The 25,967-nt window shown below is 39.0% G+C and overlaps 2 protein-coding genes across 3 annotated transcripts; one reads left to right on the top strand and one right to left on the bottom strand.

Annotated features, from left to right (window-relative positions):
* Positions 1–304: 304 nt before the first annotated feature.
* LOC138986209 (putative ankyrin repeat domain-containing protein 19) lies at positions 305–25,289 on the top strand (the record flags this gene model as incomplete). The annotated part of the gene is made up of 5 exons (XM_070365005.1): positions 305–322; positions 1,949–2,062; positions 2,224–2,397; positions 18,081–18,187; positions 25,152–25,289. Coding segments are annotated over exons 1-5 (551 nt in total), but the record flags the coding sequence as incomplete, so codon positions are not given.
* Positions 2,571–4,523, bottom strand: LOC102276632 (tropomyosin alpha-3 chain-like). Of its 2 annotated transcripts, XM_070365085.1 has the most exons (2): positions 4,343–4,523; positions 2,571–4,208 (listed from the first exon to the last, which is right to left on the bottom strand). In XM_070365085.1, exons 1-2 carry the CDS (start codon positions 4,408–4,410, stop codon positions 3,728–3,730), a joined length of 549 nt encoding a protein of 182 aa, XP_070221186.1. In that variant the 5' UTR covers positions 4,411–4,523; the 3' UTR covers positions 2,571–3,727. The 2 variants fall into 2 exon arrangements, with proteins under 2 accessions (XP_070221186.1, XP_070221185.1); XM_070365084.1 differs by having other exon boundaries at positions 2,571–4,523.
* Positions 25,290–25,967: the final 678 nt, after the last annotated feature.

The following is a 25,967-nucleotide window of genomic DNA, read 5'->3' as shown; positions in this document are numbered from 1 at the left end:
CTTAGGTATATGTGTTCTTTGCTGAAGGACCGTAGAAGACAGCTTTGAAGTAGGAAGCTGGCTGTGTCCTTGAATAGGAAGACATTTTCTTAGGATGTAAGGTCTTTCTATATTTAAAGCAAATCAACATTTCATGGTTTTAAAGATTTTGGGTTACATATGCTGTCTTTAATTGTTGTGATGAAATTAAAAGTTTTGTATAGTAGAGGAAGATTTGCCCTTCTAGATGTCAAAATGTGCTATAAGTGCCTATAAAGTGTTTGTTTATTAACAACTGAAAAGATAGATAAATGAATGGAACAGAATGCCCAAACACCCAAATGTATGTAAAACTTTAGAACTTGAAAATGATGACTTTTTTCAATTAGAAATGATAAACTGTGTGTAGATGGTGGAGAAATAACCTGGTAAAAGAGAAAAGTAACTCAATTTTTATTTCACCAAAAAGTTTCAGATAGAGTATGGATCAAACATTTCAAATATGCACAGTGAGAAAAGTACCAGAATAAAACTCAGATTCCTATTTATACAATTTTATCTGCTGACAGAGACGTTCTGTTTTTCCTATTTCTACTGTTTCTTAACCTTAATTTTTTTAATTGGAGAATAATTGCTTTACAATGTTGTGTTGTTTTCTGCTGTGTAACATCATAAATCCGTTGTCAGTATACATATATTCCCTTCTTTGTGAGCCTCCCTCCCACCCCAAAGACCTTTCTAAGAATGATTTCAAAAGTAAGAATTCTGGAGTTTCCTGGATTTCGGCATCAAAAAAAAAAAAAAAAAAGAAAAGGAAAAAAAAAAGAAAATCTGGATGTTGATTTAACATTTTAACAACATAAAAAAATTTAAAACTCTCTATAGATCAAGGTGTCCATAGGCAAGTCGGATTAGCAGACAAGGCTTGTCTTTTTGGCACTAATAGGAATGTGGCATGGATAAAAATGATTTCTCACTTCCAATTTTTATTTAGAATTTTTTTGAGGATTGATATTTTCTGACGACTTTCAGCCTTTTCAGAAGTCAAGGGAATCTAGGAAGTTCCTTGGTCATCCAGTGGTTAAGACTCACTGCTGTGGGCCCAGAGTTCGATACCTGGTGGGGGAACTAAAATCTTGCCAGCTACTGGGATGTATTGTACAACATGGGGAATATAGCAAATATCATATAATAACTTTAAATGGAGTATGACCTATAAAAATTGTGAATCACTATGTTGTGTACCTGTAACATATAATAATAAGTAATGTGCATCATCTGTATTTTAATTAAAAAGAAGCAACCTTAGACAAAAAGACCTTATGGTAATTAGATCAACAGGAAAAATGAGAAATGAGCAAACAAAAATGCTACCAATTATAGTTGTACAGATATTGTAAATTACAAATTTCATTCCAATGTCAGAGACGTTAAAATGTCAGAAAATGAAGGTATTAGAATCATTGAAGCACAGTGTTGTCTCTAATCCTCAAAATGTATCTGCAAAGGAGGTATGATATCCTTTGACTTCATTGAGATGTTGTCCTTGTAAAATAGTAGTAATAGTAATAAGTATGATTATATTACCTAACAGGTACTGAGCTGTTACCTGTGCTAGGAATGGTTGTAAACTCTTTGCATGAATCTCATTTAAGCATCGCAGTGCTGTCCTGTGAGAGGCACAGAGAGGCTGAGCGACAGCTAAGTGACAGAGTGAAAGTCAAATTCAAACCCAAGTTGAGCTGAATCTCAAGGTCATGGTCATTCTATTCAAGTAAATTGTTCTTTCATTATTGTGTTAAGAAGAGCTAATGCTAATATATAATGTTCTTTCTCCAGAAGGAAACAAAATATTTGTTTTAGAGCCATAGGAATAGCATGCTATTGAATGTTTTCAATCACAGGAACAATTGTTTGTTTTGAAACAGTAACACTAAAGTTTCCTGAAAACTCCTCTTGCTTTCATAAGACTGCCCTCCACGTGGCCTGTGCCAATGGCCATTCAGCAGTGGTCACTCTGCTCCTGGAGAGAAAATGCCTGCATAACCTATGTGACAATGAAAACAGGACAGCACTGATGAAGGTACGGGGCAGTGAACCGTGTCCACACGAGGTGGATGTGATTTAACTACTGACACTAAAAGTGAATTCATCTCATTAATTGTAGCAAACTGGTGAAGCTTGTGGACTGTTTACTTTGAATTCCTAGAATTTACACTCTGTTTCTTGGTGCAACACTGACAGGCCATAGAATGCCAAGAAGAGGAGTGTGCGACTCTTCTGCTGGAGCATGGTGCTGACCCAAATGTCATGGACGTCTGTGGGAACACTGCTCTCCACTACGCTGTCTTTTGCCAGAATATATCACTTGCAGCAAAGCTGCTTTCCTGCAACACCAATATAGAAGCCAGGAACAAGGTATATCTCAACTAACTTTATTTACAAAATATTTGCAAAGCATTTTTTTTTTTTGGAGGTATTGGTTCTTTATTTCAAAAAGACATTTATCAATTTTCAGTATCAAAACGGTTACACTATTGGGTTTTTTTTTCTCCCAGTTGGTCCCCAAAGAGACACCAAAGGAGAGAACATTTTAAGCCAATTAAGCTGCAGGATGCACACCTAACAGACCTCACTGAAACCTCATCAAAAAAGGGGGATTGGGTAGGGAAAGAAACTTTAAAAGATCAGCACACTGCTAGCCCACAGACTGTAGAGAGCTCTTACAGGCAGAGGGGTGACCAGTGTGCCTCAACCCCAAAGAAGCAAAGTTCCAAAATAATATAAAATTTTAAAAGTTTTGTACATATGCTTTTCAAGATTTCTCCAGCACTAACCGATACAAAGCACAATGAGATGGCACTTTTAGAGACAGCAGCTTCAGACCCAGAAAAGGATGATGAGATGAGATTCATATGGCTAAATCAGTGGCAAAACATAATTTTCTTTCCTTTCTTTCAAGGAGGCAGGAGAGCAAATAAGTGGTCACTTCAACATAAGAGGCACATGATCCATTCTGTGAGCAGTTGGGAACAGGGTAGAGCTAGGACAAGGATTTGGCCTCAGAGGTTTCACCATCTTAATTGTTTGGTCGCTTCTGATGAAAAAAAAAAAAAAAAAAGGTTGTCCAAAGATACTGTAAAGCTGAAAACCTGAACAGCACTTTTTTTTTTTTTTGGTAACTCCTCCTGGAATGATCTTTCTGGTTTGGCAGGTACTTTTTACAGGGCAATGAGGTTTCCTCAAATGGAGCCTTTCTCTGGACTGCTAGGCTCTCAGTAAGGGAGGCCCAAACCTTTTCCCTTTCTCTCTGGAGAAGGCAATATGCATTAAGCTGAAATGTTACCTTCCAAAAGTGAGAAAGAGATTAGACTGCTGCTTCAGAACTACGGAATTATCTGGAATGTTTTTTTACAAATGGTTGTTACATCAACAACAAAAAAGGTAATTACAAAATGTGTACATCACAACATGCTTTTAAAGACACTTTGCATTGTGCTCACATTCCGTTAAACGTTGTTCCCAAAGGTGCTCAGCCTCTAGCCCAACTGGAATCTCTGGGGAGAGGCAGAGACAGTTTGGCGAAAAGGACACAGGAGTAGGGGGGTGGGAGAGGTGGCGAAAGGAGAAAGCAGCCTTCCAGTTAAAGATCAGCCCTCAGTTTAAATAAAGGTCAGCTTCGGGCAGGCTGGCCCCATCGGAGTCGGGGTGAGAGGGAGGAGCAGCGGCAGGGCGGGGCTGGGGTGCTCTACATCTCATTCAGGTCAAGCAGAGTCTGGTCCAGCATCCTCTGTGTACAGAGGTGCTCCTCTTTGGTGCATTTCAGTTTATCTTCCAAATCATCAATTGTCTTTTCCAGCTTGGCTACCGATCTCTCAGCAAACTCAGCACGGGTCTCTGCCTCCTTGAGTTTATCGGTAAGAATCTTTATCTCTTCCTCATATTTGTCTTCTTTTTGAGAGTACTTTTCTTCAGCAGCACTCAGACACTTCAGGTTCTGGTCCATCAGTTTGATTTGCTCATTCATCTCTCGGCAACGGGACTCTGCCAGCTCGGCTCGCTCCTCTGTGCGCTCCAAGTCTCCCTCAATAATCACCAACTTGCGAGCCACCTCTTCGTACTTCCTGTCTGCCTCTTCTGCAATGTGCTTAGCTTCTTTGAGTTGGATTTCCTGGAGTTCCATTTTTTCTTCATCTTTTAAGGCTCGGTTTTCAATAACCTTCATACCTCTCTCACTCTCATCAGCAGCTTTCTCAGCTTCCTCCAGCTTTTGCAGGGCAGTGGCCAGGCGCTCTTGAGCTCGGTCCAGCTCCTCTTCAACCAGCTGGATCCTACGGTTCAAGGAGGCCACCTCAGCCTCAGCCTGTTCTCGGGCCCGTCTTTCTCCCTCCACTTCCCGCTGGAGGCGCTCGGCCCTCTCCTGTGCATCATCGGCCTGCTGCTGCAGAACTTGGATCTTGCGCTTCACCGCCTCGATGGTGGTGATCCCGGCCATGGTCCCCACCCAGCTCCTGCTTGCCTACGGGTTCCTGCCTCCTCCGCTCGGCATTCTGCAAAGCATTTTTTTTAAACTAGAAGTGTTTTATTTCTAACTATGTAAATAGGTAAACTGAATAGTGTCCATCAAGCCCTGTTACCATGGAAACAACTCCAAAGCCACTGCAGGGGGTGGGGAAAAATGTTGGAGCCCACAGAGAGGGCAAAGCTCTGTCTCCCAGCCAACCATCTATCCCAGAAGGAAGATTTCTCATCAGAACGTGCCTGGGAGTGGGTGGTAGGCTCAGAGCCCACAAATGATGAAGGCCTGGGGGGGAATGAAGTGATGTGAGGAGTGGCTGCTTCCAGGGGCTCAGGGAATGGGTGCCCCTGGGAGTGGGTGGGAGGAGGAAGGAGACCCAATGCCCATGAGGGGGAGCCGGGTGAGTGCAAATGGGCCTGGGAGGCAGCAGGCCTGGACCCCTGAGCCCTGCAGGACCCCGGTTCTGAGATCTGGCCAAGAGGGTCAGGTCATGTTTGACTCCCAGCAAGGGCGTTCACTTGTGCTGGTGACTGGTTGGTTTGCGATGTACACCTCGGGGTCTCCCACGCTCAGCCCCAGGAGCTCCTTGGTGGGGTTGCAGCTGTGCATGTGAAGCTGGTGATGGCGAAGCCACACCTCCTGCTTTCTCCAGGACACACGTGAAGTCCTGCAGCTGCAGCCCCGCCAGGAACTCCCTCCACTCTCACAGGTGGGCTCAGTTTTCCATCTTTGGAAGCTCCAGCCTTCCCTGAGTGAAAGTATTTTGAAGGAACCAAATTGTCTACGATTTCACTTTAAATCATGATATTTCTCAAGGATTAGAGAGTAAAGCATTCCTTTATGTGTTTATGGTTGTTACTCGTTGTAACACTGCACTTGTTAAAGGTAAAATAGTGAAGTTGCTCAGTCGTGTCCGACTCTTTGCAACCCCATGTACAGTAGCCAACCAGGCTCCTCCATCCATGGGATTTTCCAGGCAAGAATACTGGAGTGGGTTGCCATTTCCTTCTCCAGGGGATCTTCCCAACCCAGGGACTGAACCCGGGTCTCCCGCATTGTAGGCAGACACTTTACCATCTGAGCCACCAGGGAAGTCCTGTTAAAGGTAAAACATTTTCCAAATATTTTCCCCCACTTAAGTTTTTTTTTTTTTTGTAATCAGTCTAAAATAACACAGTAAAGCAAAATTTGCCTCAGTAGACTTTGTCTTAAAATTCAAACATAAAGAAAGCATTTTACAACATATTAGAAATCTTGCTGCTGTTCACAAATTCCCATTTTATGAAAATTGGTTTATATAAGCACAGTTTCTCTCTCATTGTCCAAGTCTTAAGAGGGTAAAAGGAAAGGAAAAGGAGCAAGCAAGTGAAAAATGCAAGTCAAGCTGGAATTTTGTCAGTTGGGAAATGCCAAGACGAGGATTTATTTATTTTAATATTTATTTATTTGGCTGATCTGGGCTTCCTTTCAGCATGTAGGATATAGTTTCCTGACCAGGGGTCGAACCCAGGCCCTCTTTCCTGGGAGCACTGAGACCCAGTCACAGGACCACCACGGAAGTCCCGAGATTTTGGTTTGTGCTTTTTATTCCCTTCAGTTTATATATTTCTTATATGCTTTTCAGTTTTCAGGGATAATAGTTGTCATTTTGAAAAAGATTGTGAGTGAACTGTAAACTTGCCTAGGTGCCAGTTTTAAGAAGACTCTGATGAAACCAGACTGACAGTCAACAGGTGGTGATTAAGTGTGAATTAAGAGGGAAGAGCAAATAACTACCTGCTAATATCCTATTCTGGCAGAAACATCCACTTAGATAAGAGTCTAGACTCTGCTCTCCAATCTAGAATGTCTTGATGGGAAGGAAGTAAGTGGTTTATAAATAATGAGATCAGGTTGCCTTTTGGGTTTACTAGTCCCTGTTCTACCACTGTTTACCCAGGAAACCTTAAAAAATTGCAGCTTTGATGACTCTTGCCTCTTAGACTTTTCTTTTTTATTCAAACCTTCATGTAAGAGAAGGAATTAGCTGTGTGAGTAAGAGATGAGACGAGTGGTTGCTGCACTAATTCTCAGCTATATTCTGCTGGTGAATCACAATTATTTGGGAAAACTTATTTTAAAAATGTATAAGCCTAGGGTGTTCCCTGTAAATTTTGACTGAGTAAATCGAGGAACGCTTGGACGTGTGTATTTAGAAATATTCCCTTGAGATTCTGATCCAATCCTTGATGAATAACGATGGAGTGAATACATGTAATTTCTTTTTTTTTTTAATTTTATTTTATTTTTAAACTTTATAATATTGTATTTGTTTTGCCAAATATCGAAATGAATCCGCCACAGGTATACATGTGTTCCCCATCCTGAACACTTCTCCCTCCTCCCTCCCCATACCATCCCTCTGGGTCGTCCCAGTGCACCAGCCCCAAGCATCCAGTATCATGCATCGAACCTGGACTGGTGACTCATTCCATATATGATATTATACGTATTTCAATGCCATTCTCCCAAATCATCCCACCCTTACCCTCTCCCACAGAGTCCAAAAGACTGTTCTATACATCAGTGTCTCTTTTGCTGTCTCGTACACAGGGTTATTGTTACCATTTTTTTTTTTCAATTTTAATTTAAAAAAATTATACGTGTGTTCCCCATCCTGAACCCTCCTCCCTCCTCCCTCCCCATACCATCCCTCTGGGTCGTCCCAGTGCATCAGCCCCAAGCATCCAGCATCGTGCATTGAACCTGGACTGGCATCTCGTTTCATACATGACATTTCACATGTTTCAATGCCATTCTCCCAAATCTTCCCACCCTCTCCCTCTCCCACAGAGTCCATAAGCCTGTTCTATACATCAGTGTCTCTTTTGCTGTCTCGTATACAGGGTTATCGTTACCATCTTTCTAAATTCCATATATATGCGTTAGTATACTGTATTGGTGTTTGTCCTTCTGGCTTACTTCACTCTGCACAATAGGCTCCAGTTTCATCCACCTCATTAGAGCTGATTCAAATGTATTCTCTCCAATGGCTGAGTAATACTCCATTGTGTATATGTACCACAGCTTTCTTATCCATTCATCAGCTGATGGACATCTAGGTTGTTTCCATGTCCTGGCTATTATAAACAGTGCTGCGATGAACATTGGGGTACACGTGTCTCTTTCCCTTCTGGTTTCCTCAGTGTGTATGCCCAGCAGTGGGATTGCTGGATCATAAGGCAGTTCTATTTCCAGTTTTTTAAGGAATCTCCACACTGTTCTCCATAGTGGCTGTACTAGTTTGCATTCCCACCAACAGTGTAAGAGGGTTCCCTTTTCTCCACACCCTCTCCAGCATTTATTATTTGTAGACTTTTGGATAGCAGCCATTCTGACTGGTGTGAAATGGTATCTCATAGTGGTTTTGATTTGCATTTCTCTGATAATGAGTGATGTTGAGCATCTTTTCATGTGTTTGTTAGCCATCTGTATGTCTTCTTTGGAGAAATGTCTATTTAGATCTTTGGCCCATTTTTGGATTGGGTCATTTATTTTTCTAGAGTTGAGCTGTAGGAGTTGCTTGTATATTTTTGAGATTAGTTGTTTGTCGGTTGCTTCATTTGCTATTATTTTCTCCCATTCTGAAGGCTGCCTTTTCACCTTGCTAATAGTTTCCTTTGATGTGCAGAAGCTTTTAAGGTTAATTAGGTCCCATTTGTTTATTTTTGCTTTTATTTCCAATATTCTGGGAGGTGGGTCATAGAGGATCCTGCTGTGATGTATGTTGGAGAGTGTTTTGCCTATGTTCTCCTCTAGGAGTTTTATAGTTTCTGGTCTTATGTTGAGATCTTTAATCCATTTTGAGTTTATTTTTGTGTATGGTGTTAGAAAGTGCTCTAGTTTCATTCTTTTACAAGTGGTTGACCAGTTTTCCCAGCACCACTTGTTAAAGAGATTGTCTTTAATCCATTGTATATTCTTGCCTCCTTTGTCAAAGATAAGGTGTCCATATGTGCATGGATTTATCTCTGGGCTTTCTAGTTTGTTCCTTTGATCAATATTTCTGTCTTTGTGCCAGTACCATACTGTCTTGATGACTGTGGCTTTGTAGTAGAGCTTGAAGTCAGTAGGTTGATTCCTCCAGTTCCATTCTTCTTTCTCAAGATAGCTTTGCTATTCGAGGTTTTTTGTATTTCCATACAAATTGTGAAATTATTTGTTCTAGCTCTGTGAAGAATACCATTGGTAGCTTGATAGAGATTGCATTGAATCTGTAAATTGCTTTGGGTAGTACACTCATTTTCACTATATTGATTCTTCCAATCCATGAACATGGTATATTTCTCCATCTATTAGTGTCCTCTTTGATTTCTTTCACCAGTGTTTTATAGTTTTCTATATATAGGTCTTTAGTTTCTTTAGGTAGATATATTCCTAAGTATTTTATTCTTTCCGTTGCAATGGTGAATGGAATTGTTTCCTTAATTTCTCTTTCAGTTTTCTCATTATTAGTGTATAGGAATGCAAAGGATTTCTGTGTGTTGGCTTTATATCCTGCAACTTTACTATAATCATTGATTAGTTCTAGTAATTTTCTGGTGGAGTCTTTAGGGTTTTCTATGTAGAGGATCATGTCATCTGCAAACAGTGAGAGTTTTACTTCTTCTTTTCCAATTTGGATTCCTTTTATTTCTCTTTCTGCTCTGATTGCTATGGTCAAAACTTCCAGAACTATGTTGAATAGTAATGGTGAAAGTGGACACCCTTGTCTTATTCCTGACTTTAGAGGAAATGCTTTCAATTTTTCACCACTAAGGATAATGTTTGCTATGGGTTTGTCATATATAGCTTTTATTATGTTGAGGTATGTTCCTTCTATTCCTGCTTTCTGGAGAGTTTTTATCATAAATGGATGTTGAATTTTGCCAAAGGCTTTCTTCTGCATCTATTGAGATAATCATATGGTTTTATTTTTCAATTTGTTAATGTGGTGTATTACATTGATTGATTTGTGGATATTGAAGAATCCTTGCATCCCTGGGATAAAGCCCACTTGGTCATGGTGTATGATCTTTTTAATGTGTTGTTGGATTCTGATTGCTAAAATTTTGTTAAGAATTTTTGCATCTATTTCCATCAGTGATATTGGCCTGTAGTTTTCTTTTTTTGTGGGTTCTTCGTCAGGTTTTGGTATTAGGGTGATGGTGGCCTCGTAGAATGAATTTGGAAGTTTACTTTCCTCTTCAATTTTCTGGAAGAATTTGAGTAGGATAGGTGTTAGCTCTTCTCTCAATTTTTGGTAGAATTCAGCTGTGAAGCTGTCTGGACCTGGGCTTTTGTTTGCTGGAAGATTTTTGATTACAGTTTCAATTTCCGTGCTTGCGATGGGTCTGTTAAGATTTTCTATTTCTTCCTGGTCGAGTTTTGGAAAGTTGTACTTTTCTAAGAATTTGTCCATTTCTTCCACGTTGTCCATTTTATTGGCATATAATTGTTGATAGTAGTCTCTTATGATCCTTTGTATTTCTTTGTTGTCTGTTGTGATCTCTCCGTTTTCATTTCTAATTTTATTGATTTGATTTTTCTCCCTTTGTTTCTTGATGAGTCTGGCTAATGGTTTGTCAATTTTATTTATCCTTTCAAAGAACCAGCTTTTGGCTTTGTTGATTTTTGCTATGGTCTCTTTTGTTTCTTTTGCATTTATTTCTGCCCTAATTTTTAAGATTTCTTTCCTTTTACTAACCCTGGGGTTCTTCATTTCTTCCTTTTCTAGTTGCTTTAGGTGTAGAGTTAGGTTATTTATTTGACTTTTTTCTTGTTTCTTGAGGTATGCCTCTGTTGCTATGAACTTTCCCCTTAGGACTGCTTTTACAGTGTCCAACAGGTTTTGGGTTGTTGTGTTTTCATGTTCATTCGTTTCTATTTAAATTTTGATTTCTTTTTTGATTTCTTCTGTGATTTGTTGGTTATTCAGCAGCGTGTTGTTCAGCCTCCATATGTTGGAATTTTTAATAGTTTTTCTCCTGTAATTGAGATCTAATCTTACTGCATTGTGGTCAGAAAAGATGCTTGGAATGATTTCAAATTTTTTGAATTTACCAAGGCTAGATTTATGCCCTAGGATGTGATCTATCCTGGAGAAGGTTCCATGTGCACTTGAGAAAAAGGTGAAATTCATTGTTTTGGGATGAAATGTCTTATAGATATCAATTAGGTCTAACTGGCCTATTGTATCGTTTAAAGTTTGTGTTTCCTTGTTAATTTTCTGTTTAGTTGATCTATCCATAGGTGTGAATGGGGTATTAACGTCTCCCACTATTATTGTGTTATTGTCAATTTCTCCTTTCATACTTGTTAGCATTTGTCTTACATATTGTGGTGCTCCCATATTGGGTGCATATATATTTATAATTGTTATATCTTCTTCTTGAATTGATCCTTTGATCATTATGTAGTGACCGACTTTGTCTCTTTTCACAGCCTTTGTTTTAAAGTCTATTTTATCTGATATGAGTATTGCTACTCCTGCTTTCTTTTGGTCCCTATTTGCATGGAAAATCTTTTTCCAGCCCTTCACTTTCAGTCTGTATGTGTCCCCTGTTTTGAGGTGGGTCTCTTGTAGACAACATATGTAGGGGTCTTGTTTTTGTATCCATTCAGCCAGTCTTTGTCTTTTGGTTGGGGCATTCAACCCATTTACATTTAAGGTAATTACTGATAAGTATGATCCCGTTGCCATTTACTTTATTGTTTTTGGTTTGAATTTATACACCGTTTTTGTGTTTCCTGTCTAGAGAATATCCTTTAGTATTTGTTGGAGAGCTGGTTTGGTGGTGCTGAATTCTCACAGCTTTTGCTTGTCTGTAAAGCTTTTGATTTCTCCTTCATATTTGAATGAGATCTGGGCTGTAAGTTATTTCTTTCATCACTTAAGTATGTCCTGCCATTCCCTCCTGGCTTGAAGAATTTCTGTTGAAAGATCAGCTGTTATCCTTATGGGAATTCCCTTGTGTGTTATTTGTTGTTTTCCCCTTGCTGCTTTTAATATTTGTTCTTTGTGTTTGATCTTTGTTAATTTGATTAATATGTGTCTTGGGGTGTTTCGCCTTGGGTTTATCCTGTTTGGGACTCTCTGTGTTTCTTGGACTTGAGTGATTATTTCCTTCCCCATTTTAGGGAGGTTTTCAACTATTATCTCCTCAAGTATTTTCTCATGGTCTTTCTTTTTGTCTTCTTCTTCTGGGACCCCTATGATTCAAATGTTGTAGCATTTAATATTGTCCTGGAGGTCTCTGAGATTGTCCTCATTTCTTTTAATTCGTTTTTCTTTTTTCCTCTCTCCTTCATTTATTTCTACCATTCTATCTTCTAATTCACTAATCCTATCTTCTGCCTCTGTTATTCTACTATTTCTTGCCTCCAGAGTGTTTTTGATTTCATTTTTTTGCATTATTCATTGTATACTGACTCTTTTTTATTTCTTCGAGGTCCTTGTTAAACCTTTCTTGCATCTTCTCAATCCTTGTCTCCAGGCTATTTATCTGTGATTTCATTTTGATTTCAAGATTTTGGATCAATTTCACTATCATTATTCGGAATTCTTTATCAGGTAGATTCCCTATCTCTTCTTCTTTTGTTTGGTTTGGTGGGCATTTATCCTGTTCCTTTATCTGCTGGGTATTCCTCTGTCTCTTCATCTTGTTTAAATTGCTGAGTTTGGGGTGTCCTTTCTGTATTCTGGCAGTTTGTGGAGTTCTCTTTATTGTGGCATTTCCTCACTGTGTGTGGGTTTGTACAGGTGGCTTGTCAAGGTTTCTTGGTTAGGGAAGCTTGTGTCAGTGTTCTGGTGGGTGGAGCTGGATTTCTTCTCTCTGGAGTACAATGAAGTGTCCACTAATTAGTTATGAGATGTCTATGGTTTTGGGGTGACTTTGGGCAGCCTGTGTCTTGGAGCTCAGGGCTGTGTTCCTGTGTTGCTGGAGAATTTGCTTGGTATGTCTTGCCCTGGAACTTGTTGGCCCTTGTGTGGTGCTTGGTTTCAGTGTATGTATGGAGCCATTTGATGAGCTCCTGTCAATTTATGATCCCTGGAGTCAGGAGTTCCCTGGAGTCAGGGTTTGGACTTAAGCCTCCTGCTTCCAGTTATTGGTCTTATTTTTACAGTAGTTTCAAAACTTCTCCTTCTATACAGCACCATTGATAAAACATCTACATTAAAGATGAAACATTTCTCCACCCTGAAGGTCACTCAGAGAGGTTCACAGCCTTACATGGAGAAGAGAAGAGGGAGGAGGGAGTTAGAGGTGACCCGAATGAGACGAGGTGGAATCAATAGAGGAGAGAGTGGGCTAGCCAGTAATCACTTCCTTATGTGCACTCCACAATTGGACTGCTCAGAGATGTTCACAGAGTTATACAGAGAAGAGAAAAAGGAGGAAGGAGACAGAGGTGGCCAGGAGGATAAAAGTGGGGAATGAAAAGGAGGGAGACAGATCCAGCCAGTAATCAGTTCCCTAAGTGAACACACAGAAATTCACAGAGTTGGGTAGAGTCGAGAGGGGTTAGGGAGGAGACATAGGCGACCTGGTGGAGAAAAAGGAGAGTCCAAAGGGAGAGAGAGCAGTCAAGCCAGTAATCTCACTCCCTAGTGAAAAATGGGTATTGAAGATTGGGTTCTTAAAGGTACAAAATTGGTAACAAATACATAAAAGCAAAAATTAAAAATCTAGAATAGAGTTTGAAATTTCAAAAATACAATGTTAAAGAGACACGTGTACCCCAATGTTCATCGCAGCACTGTTTATAATAGCCAGGACATGGAAGCAACCTAGATGCCCATCAGCAGATGAATGGATAAAAAAGCTGTGGTACATATACACAATGGAGTATTACTCAGCCATTAAAAAGAATACATTTGAATCAGTTCTAATGAAGTGGATGAAACTGGAGCCTATTATACAGAGTGAAGAAAGCCAGAAAGAAAAACACCAATACAGTATACTAACACATATATATGGAATTTAGAAAGATGGTAACAATAACCCTGTGTACGAGACTGCAAAAGAGACACTGATGTATAGATCAGTCTTATGGACTCTGTGGGAGAGGGAGAGGGTGGGAAGATTTGGCAGAATAGCATTGAAATATGTATAATATCATGTATGAAATGAGTCGCCAGTCCAGGTTCGATGCACAGTACTGGATGCTTGGGGCTGGTGCACTGGGACGACCTGGAGGGAGGGTGGGGGGGGAGGAGGGGAGGAGGGTTCAGGATGGAAGCGCAGGTATACCTGTGGCGGATTCATTTCGATATTTGGCAAAACTAATACAATTTTGTAAAGTTTAAAAATAAAATAAAATTTAAAAAAAATTAAAAAAATAAAATTAAATAAAAAAAAAAACTTCAATGTAATATTGCTTTATACCCCCAGAGAGGTACACACTCAAATGTCTAATAATAAAAAAAAAGAAAGAAGAAGAAGGAAAAGAAAGAGAGAAACAAACAAACAAACAAAGAAAGCCAAACAAAGTCGCAAAAATTATAAAGAAAATATAGGTACAAAACTGATAACAAATACCAAAAAGCAAAAGTTAAACATCTAGAGTAGAGCTTGAATTTCAAAAATACAATGTTAAAAAAAAAAGAAGAAGAAAAAGAAAGAGAGAAAAAAACAAACAAACAAAAACAAAGTCTCAAAAAATTATAAAGAAAATATAGGTACAAAATTGATAACAAATACCAAAAAGCATAAATTAAAAATCTAGAGTAGATTTTGGAATTTCAGATATAAAATGTTATATAAAAGTAGAAGAAAAAACAAAAACAAAACAAGATCACAAAATTATAAAATATATATATATATATATGAAGTTTGCTTTAAAAAATGGTCTTTTTTTTTTTTTTTTTTTGCAAAGTAATAGTAGATTATAAAAGTGAAAATTAAAGGAATAATAGAGGACTTAAATTTTTTTAAATTAAAAAAAAAAAAGAAAGAATGATCGTAAAAATACTAAAAATATATCTAGGACTTTCTCTGGTATTGCTGTGAGTATTGTGGGGTCAGTTCATTTTTGGCTAGTTCCTTGGTCTGACTTATATTTTTCAAGATCTATAGGCCCCTTCCTATGTAGTCAGTACTAACCACAGGGTTTAATCTATTGCCTGTAGCTTCCAAGGCGGTTCCCTCTGTTATTGCTTCTTCTGTTTGCTGGTCTCTTCAGTGTCTGGTTTCTGCCCTGACACAAAGGGGACAGTGGTGGACACTTTTTTTTTTTTTAGGTTCACTTGTTCAGTCATGCTGTGGGGTGGCGGGGGGTGGGGGTGGGATCCTGCAAACAAATAACACTAGAGTGTGCTCGCAGTGCCTCAGCCACACTGGGTCTGCCCCCACTCACGGCGCGTGTAGCCTCCCTGCCCACACTGCTCAGGGTCTAGGTTGCTCTGCTGGGAACCATCCACGGCCGGCCCTGGGCTGCTTGCACCTCCCGGGTCCAAGCCGCTCAGGTTCAGGCACTCCGGTAGTCCTCAGAGGCGCAGACTCAGTTGGGCCTGCGTTTTGTGCCCTTCCCAGGTCCGAGCAGCTCAGGTGATGAGGTGTTTGGCGAGCGCGATTGCTGCAACTTATCGCCTCCCCGCTGCTTGGTTATCTAGGTGTACAACCAGTGCACCTTCTCAGGCGGATGTTGACCGTCCAGACCCCCAAGAAGTTTTAGTTAGCAAAAAAGCCTGTTTACAGTTTTATAGATAATGTCTCTCTGGGGCTGCGATTGCCCCCTTCTGGCTCTGGCTGCTTGTCACCAGAGGGGGATGGTCTGCAGCCGGCTATCTCTGTTCAGTCCTTTGTTCTGTGCATGGGCCTGGCGGTGTCTTAGGTTAGGGCTGGCTTTTCACGTGGTAGATATCCCACAGTCTGGTTTGCTAGCCCAAATTATTCTGCTTAGATAGTGCTTGGGGTATTCAGGCCAGATCCTTAGTCTAAGCGATGCAGCCTGTGCCATGCCTCCCTGCCCAGCCCCTGCTTGCTAGTGGCATGTGCAGACATCTGCGCTGCTTCTCTGCTGGGGGAGTTACCATAGGGCTCGCAATCTGCAGGCTTTAATTATTTATTTTTCCTCCATGTTATGTTGCCCTCTGTGCTTCCAAGGCTTGGCACAGATTCGGCAGTGAGGAGATTTCCTGGTGTTTGGAAACTTCTCTCTTTTTAAGACTCCCTTCCCGGGATAGAATTCTGTCCCTCTCTCTTTTGTGTCTTTTTTTGTCTTTTATATTTTTTCCTACCTCCTTTCGAAGACTTGGGTTGCTTTTCTGGGTGCCTGATGTCCTCTGCCAGCATTCAGAAGTTGTTTTGTGGAATTTACTCGGCGTTTAAATGTTCTTTTGATAAATTTGTGGGGGAGAAAGTGTTCTCCCCGTCCTACTCCTCCGCCATCTTAGCTCCCTCCCTCCTACATGTACATGTATTGTACATGTAATTTCTAAATGCACCCTTCACAAAAGAAAGTAGTCTCCTGAAGCATTGGAGTTTGATCAGTGCTAGCTACTTCCATCAGCTCCCTCCTTTCCAACAATATTAGCCTGACTTTTTCTTTGCCCCTGTGTTTGAGACATTAAAAAGTGTATCTTTGGCAGTATCTATGGGCTTGAACGATAACTCCTTTTCCTTCCAACCACTCATCATTCAGTGACACTCTGAGAGTCTTTAGCGATTTGCTCATGGCGAAGTCACTTTGTCTGTAGAGTCTGACCTTTAAGGATTTTGCACCTTCGCTTATCATCCAGGTCATTAGGTCAACAGATGTTTGTTACCAACAGGGTTTTCCTGACTGCAGTAATAGTAACTCATGAGCCTTTTTTGGTGTCAGCTTCAGGACAGACTCTTGCAGTGTGTCTGTTAGAATTGCTGATCCCTGGCATAAGCAGATGAGAGCTTTAAAACCCGTGAAGTTAGTAACAGCACAGAGGGGAATTGTTTTAAGCATTTATTTTCAGCAGGCTTGGAAACTTATGATCCATTTTATTAACAATCTAGAAGAATTCTAGAGATAGACTGTAGTTTCAACAGGCAGTGGAAACATTCTTGACTGTGAATTATGAGTCTTTTTAATATAATTTATGTTTAATTGAATTATGAGTCTTAATAGCTGTATTTATTACATATTGGGACCCACGTTTTCTGTGAAACATATGATACTAAAGAAAGGAAAGGTTTCACATACAAATATTTGCTTTATACACACCTGTTTGGAAACAGCAAACATAAAACCAAAGGTTGGCCATAAACCAAACATGGTCCTTGGATATGTTTAGTTTACCTCCACACATTGAGTTAACATTTCAAATTTAGGAGGCTCATGCAGAAGTTCAGGCTTCTCCAAGGACCAAATATGGACCCCCTTGAGCCCATCCTACTTCTTGGTCTGTGTGCAGAGGCCACCCCTTCTGTTTGGGACATGTGTTTTTGGGGTTACTGGTCTCACCTGGCTTTTTCACTTACTCAGGTCATCAGCTTTCCATCCATAAGCATTTGAGTTTACAATTTTTGATTGATAGTTTATTTTGATAAATATTTGAAGGTTTTTAAAGACAGTCTAATTAATCTATAATTGATTTCATATTTAAAAAAACTCTTAAGAATGGGATTGAATTTTTCAAATTAGAATTTTTAAGTTTGTTGTGGCAGTTTCGCACTGAATAACTCTCACAAACACACAAGATTATAAGAGACAGCACAGGGGGAGCTGGTGGAAGAGCAACTCCACGAGAAAATGTTGAGCATGTATTTATTGGTAATTTTACGTTCCAATCTTTAACTAAGAGCAGTAAAGCAAGGCAGACACCAGAACTCTAGGATTTTGGAAGCTTCCTCCTGGTGGTCTGGAGGTAATCACATGAGAGTCATCAAGAAGGGTCTTTGAAGATAAGCTGGGGAGGGCACTCATTCTGCATGCAGTTAGCATCTAGCTAATGCTGACCTCTCAGCCAGAATGTCTAACTTAAGGAATGGCAGTGGAAAGAGCAAGCAAGGAAGAAAGAATGAGTAAGATTAAATTCCAGGAGACATTTCTGAGAACGCAGTAAAACAGGGTTCCCACAGTTGACTTTTTGAAAAAGAAAAAAAAAAAAGTTTCTCTCTTTGAATGTTCATGTAGAGAAGAATATTCCCACTGGAATGTCTGTAAACCTTTTGAGTTTACTCATGGTCATCGTTGGATAAGTTATGCATGCTACAGATAGTATTCTATATTTCTGCCTCAGCATTGTCCCTAAAATATGCAGTTGATACAGTAGCTAAATGATACCTGCACCCCCTGCATTGGGAGCTTGACATTTAGCCACAGGACCACCAGGGAAGGCCCAGAGGAGGAGCATATTAAAGAGAAAGAAGGTGAACTGGGCAATGAGGAGGGGGCTGTCTTTCATTTATTTTCTTTTATTTTTAAGTTCAGAGAATCTTTTGCATGACTTTAATTTCAGTTTAGAAAGTAACCTCCAATTAAGATAAATAAATTTATGTTTTAAAAAAAGAAAAAAAAATGACACACGCACACAAAAGAAATAGGTTAACTGTGTACATTAGAAATGGTTTTCCCTGTTTTACAGGATGACCTGACACCACTGTTACTTGCGATACATGAAAGGAGAGGGCAAATGGTGGAGTTTTTAGTAAAGAAAGAAGCAAATATACATGCGGTTGATAAGAAGAAAAGGTACCATTGTTCTTTTTCTTTTTAAAATCCTTAGTGCTGTTCTAGGATGCTAATATCAAGATTAAATGAATAAGAGGATTCATTTGTGATCAACACATCATCACTTATGTAGAAAATCAATGGTTCTGACTGGGAATCATGAACAATATATAGCAGGAATGTACAGGAGGATTCATATTCCTTTATAATATTGACCGATGTCACATGCAACCTCTTTTTTTAAACATTTTTTAAAAATTTTATTTTATTTTTAAACTTTACAACATTGTATTAGTTTTGCCAAATATCGAAATGAATCCGCCACAGGTATACCCACGTTCCCCATCCTGAACCCTCCTCCCTCCACTACCCTCCCTCTGGGTCATCCCAGTGTACCAGCCCCAAGCATCCAGTACCGTGCATGGAACCTGGAATGGCATCTCGTTTCATACATGATATTATACATGTTTCAATGCTATTCTCCCAATTCTCCCCACCCTCTCCCTCTCCCACAGAGTCCATAAGACTGATCTATACATCAGTGTCTCTTTTGCAGTCTCGTACACAAGGTTATTGTTACCATCTTTCTAAATTCCATATATATGTGTTAGTATACTGTATTGGTGTTTTTCTTTCTGGCTTACTTCACTCTGTATAATAGGTTCCAGTTTCATCCATCTCATTAGAACTGATTCAAATGTATTCTTTTTAATGGCTGAGTAATACTCCATTGTGTATATGTACCACAGCTTTCTTATCCATTCATCTGCTGATGGGCATCTAGGTTGCTTCCATGTCCTGGCTATTATAAACAGTGCTGCAATGAACATTGGGGTACACGTGTCTCTTTCCCTTCTGGTTTCCTCAGTGTGTATGCCCAGCAGTGGGATTGCTGGATCATAAGGCAGTTCTATTTCCAGTTTTTTAAGGAATCTCCACACTGTTCTCCATAGTGGCTGTACTAGTTTGCATTCCCACCAACAGTGTAAAAGAGTTCCCTTTTCTCCACACCCTCTCCAGCATTTATTACTTGTAGACTTTTGGATCGCAGCCATTCTGACTGGCGTGAGATGGTACCTTATAGTGGTTTTGACTTGCATTTCTTTGATAATGAGTGATGTTGAGCATCTTTTCATGTGTTTGTTAGCCATCTGTATGTCTTCTTTGGAGAAATGTCTATTTAGTTCTTTGGCCCATTTTTTGATTGGGTCATTTATTTTTCTGGAGTTGAGCTGTAGGAGTTGCTTGTATATTTGTGAGATGAGTTGTTTGTTCGTTGCTTCATTTGCTATTATTTGCTCCCATTCTGAAGGCTGCCTTTTCACCTTGCTAATAGTTTCCTTTGTTGTGCAGAAGCTTTTAAGTTTAATTAGGTCCCATTTGTTTATTTTTGCTTTTCTTTCCAATATTCTGGGAGGTGGGTCATAGGGGATCCTGCTGTGATGTATGTTGGAGAGTGTTTTGCCTATGTTCTCCTCTAGGAGTTTTATAGTTTCTGGTCTTACGTTTAGATCTGTAATCCATTTTGAGTTTATTTTTGTGTAAGGTGTTAGAAAGTGTTCTAGTTTCATTCTTTTACAAGTGGTTGACCAGTTTTCCCAGCACCACTTGTTAAAGAGACTGTCTTTTGTCCATTGTATATTCTTGCCTCCTTTGTCAAAGATAAGGTGTCCATAGGTGCGTGGATTTATCTCTGGGCTTTCTAGTTTGTTCCATTGATCAATATTTCTGTCTTTGTGCCAGTACCATACTGTCTTGATAACTGTGGCTTTGTAATAGAGCCTGAAGTCAGGTAGGTTGATTCCTCCAGTTCCATTCTTCTTTCTCAAGATAGCTTTGGCTATTCGGGGTTTTTTGTATTTCCATACAAATTGTGAAATTATTTGTTCTAGCTCTGTGAAGAATACCGTTGGTAGCTTGATAGGGATTGCATTGAATCTATAAATTGCTTTGGGTAGTATACTCATTTTCACTATATTGATTCTTCCAATCCCTGAACATGGTATATTTCTCCATCTATTAGTGTCCTCTTTGATTTCTTTCACCAGTGTTTTATAGTTTTCTATATATAGGTCTTTAGTTTCTTTAGGTAGATATATTCCTAAGTATTTTATTCTTTCTGTTGCAATGGTGAATGGAATTGTTTCCTTAATTTCTCTTTCAGTTTTCTCATTATTAGTGTATAGGAATGCAAGGGATTTTTGTGTGTTGATTTTATATCCTGCGACTTTACTATAATCATTCATTAGTTCTAGTAATTTTCTGGTGGTGTCTTTAGGGTTTTCTATGTAAAGGATCATGTCATCTGCAAACAGTGAGAGTTTTACTTCTTCTTTTCCAATTTGGATTCCTTTTATTTCTTTTTCTGCTTTGATTGCTGTGGCCAAAACTTCCAAAACTATGTTGAATAGTAATGGTGAAAGTGGGCACCCTTGTCTTGTTCCTGACTTTAGAGGAAATGCTTTCAATTTTTTACCATTGAGGATAATGTTTGCTATGGGTTTGTCATATATAGCTTTTATTATGTTGAGGTATGTTCCTTCTATTCCTGCTTTCTGGAGAGTTCTTATCATAAATGGATGTTGAATTTTGTCAAAGGCTTTCTCTGCATCTATTGAGATAATCATATGGTTCTTGTTTTTCAATTTGTTAATGTGGTGTATAACATTGATTGATTTGCGGATATTGAAGAATCCTTGCATCCCTGGGATAAAGCCCACTTGGTCATGGTGTATGATCTTTTTAATGTGTTGTTGGATTCTGATTGCTAGAATTTTGTTAAGGATTTTTGCATCTATGTTCTTCAGTGATATTGGCCTGTAGTTTTCTTTTTTTGTGGGATCTTTGTCAGGTTTTGGTATTAGGGTGATGGTGGCCTCATAGAATGAGTTTGGAAGTTTACCTTCCTCTGCAATTTTCTGGAAGAGTTTGAGCAGGATAGGTGTTAGCTCTTCTCTAAATTTTTGGTAGAATTCAGCTGTGAAGCCATCTGGACCTGGGCTTTTGTTTGCTGGAAGATTTTTGATTACAGTTTCAATTTCCGTGCTTGTGATGGGTCTGTTAAGATTTTCTATTTCTTCCTGGTCAAGTTTTGGAAAGTTGTACTTTTCTAAGAATTTGTCCATTTCTTCCACGTTGTCCATTTTATTGGCATATAATTGTTGATAGTAGTCTCTTATGATCCTTTGTATTTCTGTGTTGTCTGTTGTGATCTCTCCATTTTCATTTCTAATTTTATTGATTTGATTTTTTTCCCTTTGTTTCTTGATGAGTCTGGCTAATGGTTTGTCAATTTTATTTATCCTTTCAAAGAACCAGCTTTTGGCTTTGTTGATTTTTGCTATGGTCTCTTTTGTTTCTTTTGCATTTATTTCTGCCCTAATTTTTAAGATTTCTTTCCTTCTACTAACCCTGGGGTTCTTCATTTCTTCCTTTTCTAGTTGCTTTAGGTGTAGGGTTAGGTTATTTATTTGACTTTTTTCTTGTTTCTTTAGGAATGCCTGTATTGCTATGAATTTTCCCCTTAGGACTGCTTTTAAAGTGTCCCACAGGTTTTGAGTTGTTGTGTTTTCATTTTCATTAGTTTCTATTTAAATTTTGATTTCTTTTTTGATTTCTTCTGTGATTTGTTGGTTATTCAGCAGGGTGTTGTTCAGCCTCCATATGTTGGAATTTTTATTAGTTTTTCTCCTGTAATTGAGATCTAATCTTACTGCATTGTGGTCAGAAAAGATGCTTGGAATGATTTCTATTTTTTTGAATTTACCAAGGCTAGATTTATGGCCCAGGATGTGATCTATCTTGGAGAGGTTCCATGTGCGCTTGAGAAAAAGGTGTAATTCATTGTTTTGGGATGAAATGTCCTATAGATATCAATTAGGTCTAACTGGTCTATTGTATCGTTTAACGTTTGTGTTTCCTTGTTAATTTTCTGTTTAGTTGATCTATCCATAGGTGTGAGTGGGGTATTAAAGTCTCCCACTATTATTGTGTTATTGTTAATTTCTCCTTTCATACTTGTTAGCATTTGTCTTACATATTGCGGCGCTCCCGTGTTGGGTGCATATATATTTATAATTGTTATATCTTCTTCTTGGATTGATCCTTTGATCATTAGGTAGTGACCATCTTTGTCTCTTTTCACAGCCTTTGTTTTAAAGTCAATTTTATCTGATATAAGTATTGCTACTCCTGCTTTCTTTTGGTCCCTATTTGCATGGAAAATCTTTTTCCAGCCCTTCACTTTCAGTCTGTATGTGTCCCCTGTTTTGAGGTGGGTCTCTTGTAGACAACATATGTAGGGGTCTTGTTTTTGTATCCATTCAGCCAGTCTTTGTCTTTTGGTTGGGGCATTCAACCCATTTACATTTAAGGTAATTACTGATAAGTATGATCCTGTTGCCATTTACTTTATTGTTTTGGGTTCGAGTTTATACACCATTTTTGTGTTTCCTGTCTAGAGAATATCCTTTAGTATTTGTTGGAGAGCTGGTTTGGTGGTGCTGAATTCTCTCAACTTTTGCTTGTCTGAGAAGCTTTTGATTTCTCCTTCATATTTGAATGAGATCCTTGCTGGGTACAATAATCTGGGCTGTAGGTTATTTTCTTTCATCACTTTAAGTATGTCTTGCCATTCCCTCCTGGCTTGAAGAGTTTCTATTGAAAGATCAGCTGTTATCCTAATGGGAATTCCCTTGTGTGTTATTTGTTGTTTTCCCCTTGCTGCTTTTAATATTTGTTCTTTGTGTTTGATCTTTGTTAATTTGATTAATATGTGTCTTGGGGTGTTTCGCCTTGGGTTTATCCTGTTTGGGACTCTCTGTGTTTCTTGGACTTGGGTGATTATTTCCTTCCCCATTTTAGGGAAGTTTTCACCTATTATCTCCTCAAGTATTTTCTCATGGTCTTTCTTTTTGTCTTCTTCTTCTGGGACCCCTATGATTCGAATATTGTAGCATTTAATATTGTCCTGGAGGTCTCTGAGATTGTCCTCATTTCTTTTAATTCATTTTTCTTTTTTCCTCTCTGATTCATTTATTTCTACCATTCTATCTTCTAATTCACTAATCCTATCTTCTGCCTCTGTTATTCTACTATTTGTTGCCTCCAGAGTGTTTTTAATTTCATTTATTGCATTATTCATTTTATATTGACTCTCTTTTATTTCTTCTAGGTCCTTGTTAAACCTTTCTTGCATCTTCTCGATCTTAGTCTCCAAGCTATTTATCTGTGATTCCATTTTGATTTCAAGATTTTGGATCAATTTCACTATCATTATTTGGAATTCTTTATCAGGTAGATTCCCTATCTCTTCCTCTTTAGTTTGGTTTGGTGGGCTTTTATCCTGTTCCTTTATCTGCTGGGTATTCCTCTGTCTCTTCATCTTGTTTAAATTGCTGAGTTTGGGGTGTCCTTTCTGTATTCTGGCAGTTTGTGGAGTTCTCTTTATTGTGGCATTTCCTCACTGTGTGTGGGTTTGTACAGGTGGCTTGTCAAGGTTTCTTGGTTAGGGAAGCTTGTGTCGGTGTTCTGGTGAGTGGAGCTGTATTTCTTCTCTCTCCTTTTGAAGACCTGGGTTGCTTTTCTGGGTGCCTGATGTCCTCTGCCGGCTTTCAGAAGTTGTTTTGTGGAATTTACTCGGCGTTTGAATGTTTTTTTGATGAATTTGTGGGGGAGAAAGTGTTCTCCCGTCCTACTCCTCCGCCATCTTAGCTCCTCCCTCACACATGCAACCTCTTTTTGTTTGATTTGTTGATCTTGTAATAGCTGAGGGATTTCAAATTAGTTTTATTAACTTTGTGAAATATGGATTCTGCTTTTTAGTTTACCTCATGACAGTATTGTGTTTCTTAATTCTTTTAAAAGAATTCTTTAACCTCTACTTTGTATGTATATATTTTTATAAGATGCATAGTAAACCTAAAAGACTTGATTTTGTCTTTTGGATAACTCTTTGTTTTAAATTACTTTGTTTGAAGAATGCTGATGTTACTAGGTTGCAAAAGAGTCAGATACAACATAGCGACTAAATAACAACAGCCACAAAAAGGTGATTATTACTCACGGTCACCATATCCTGTGTGCTCATCAGTTTTTATCCTTTTTCATTTTAGTACATTTTGATATTTTCATTTTTAATGCAGGTAGAAGCAAGAAAGATAGCTTTGATCGGATAAACAGTTCCTTTATAAAGACAAGTCAGAGGTGGATGATACAGATAAAAATGATGGGCTTTAGTTTCAGGCTAGGTTCAATTCCTAGGTTTCCTACTGATTAGGGTTATCATCAGCAAATAAGTTTTCTGATGCCTGTGTGTAAGAAAGATTTGATATATAGTATTTCATTTTTAGTGCCTAGCACATGCTTGTCCACATCATTAACTGCCAACCATGACTATTTTTATTCCCAGTACTATCAATATTTTTTATTTAAACCTGCAAGTAGCCTTTCCTTAACCCAACCTCTAGCTGACTTTGAAGCTGAATATATCAGACTAAAGAGGAGATAGAGAATTTATCCCTTAAATCATCATCTGCCTCAGATAAGTGACCTCAGCATCGTTTCTTGTCCATCAAGGACTTTATTATTATTTTTAAAAAACATTTATTTATTTTGCTACGTGGGGTCCTAGTTGTGGGAACTCTTAGTTACAGCATATGGGATCAAGTTCCCTCACCAGGGATGGAACCTAGGCTCCCCACATTGGGAACCTGAAGTCTTATCCACTGGCCCACCAGGGAAGTCCCCATCAGGGACTTTTGAAATAGTAAGTGCTGCCACCTGGCATCCCAGTGGGACGGGAGGCTTCTTTTCCGTCCCTTCATTTTAGCCTTGGAGGTAATTTGTAAAGATGAACACTTGAGCCTGTAAATGGTCAGTTCTTCATGAAAGGGCAAGGTGTTCACTTGGTAAAGCATATCAAATTAACTGTTTAAGTAAGTCAACTCAGCTTCCTGAGGCTGAAGTTATCTCTCTGTTGTTTTAGAACAGCCCTCATGCTTGCTCTCAAGTATGAATCAATAAATGTCATCAGATTTCTTCTTCAACAAGGTGCTGACATCTTTTCTCAAGATGTTTTTGGATGGACTGCAGAAGAGTATGCTGTTATTAGTGGTTTTAATATGTAAGTGTTCACATTAAAATACCAGTTCTTACTAAACTGCAGCCAAAAAATAATTTTAGCTGTTAGCTTGCTACGTGACCAATGAGAGTTCCAGTTTGTTGCAGGGATTTTGGAGAATGGTGGTGAGATGTTCCCCCTCAAGAACTGAAAGCCATGCAAAGGCCAATTAGTTATAATTGGCTGTGGGCTTGGGGTGCTTTATCTCAGGACATGTAGACCTTGATCCTTAGAAAGCTTGACATTAGCTATTTCATTCCAAGTGTGACCTCTTGGTATGATGTATGAACAGTGTCACAGTTGTGATATTTCTAACTAGTTCTTTGGATCTTGAAATATTTAGTTCAGCAGCAAATCCTATTTTCCCATGAGGGCTTGCCTCTCTAGACACTTCTGCTTGAATTTTCCAAGAACCCAGAGGATTCCCTAAGATCAACGAAACAGTCCTCTTCCACAAGTCATTTGGAGGGGAGAAAATAGTTCCTTCTCATCATTCTGTTCCTTGCATTGATTCTACTGCTGCAGCACTGCTGCTACAGCTGGTCTTGACAGGGTCTGCTTGGCAGCTGGATCTGGAGTCTGGATGTGGCTCTATAAAGACCTTTAATAAATCATTTTAAAAGGAAAAAAAAAAAAAAAAAGAAAAATCACCTCATCCTGCAGTGGGCTCACGATTGACCT

The sequence above is a fragment of the Bos mutus genome, chromosome 29, assembly GCF_027580195.1.
Source record: "Bos mutus isolate GX-2022 chromosome 29, NWIPB_WYAK_1.1, whole genome shotgun sequence".
Taxonomy (NCBI): domain Eukaryota; kingdom Metazoa; phylum Chordata; class Mammalia; order Artiodactyla; family Bovidae; genus Bos; species Bos mutus.
Note: the sequence above shows the minus strand (reverse complement) of the source record. Positions and strands in the feature narration are given on the sequence as shown.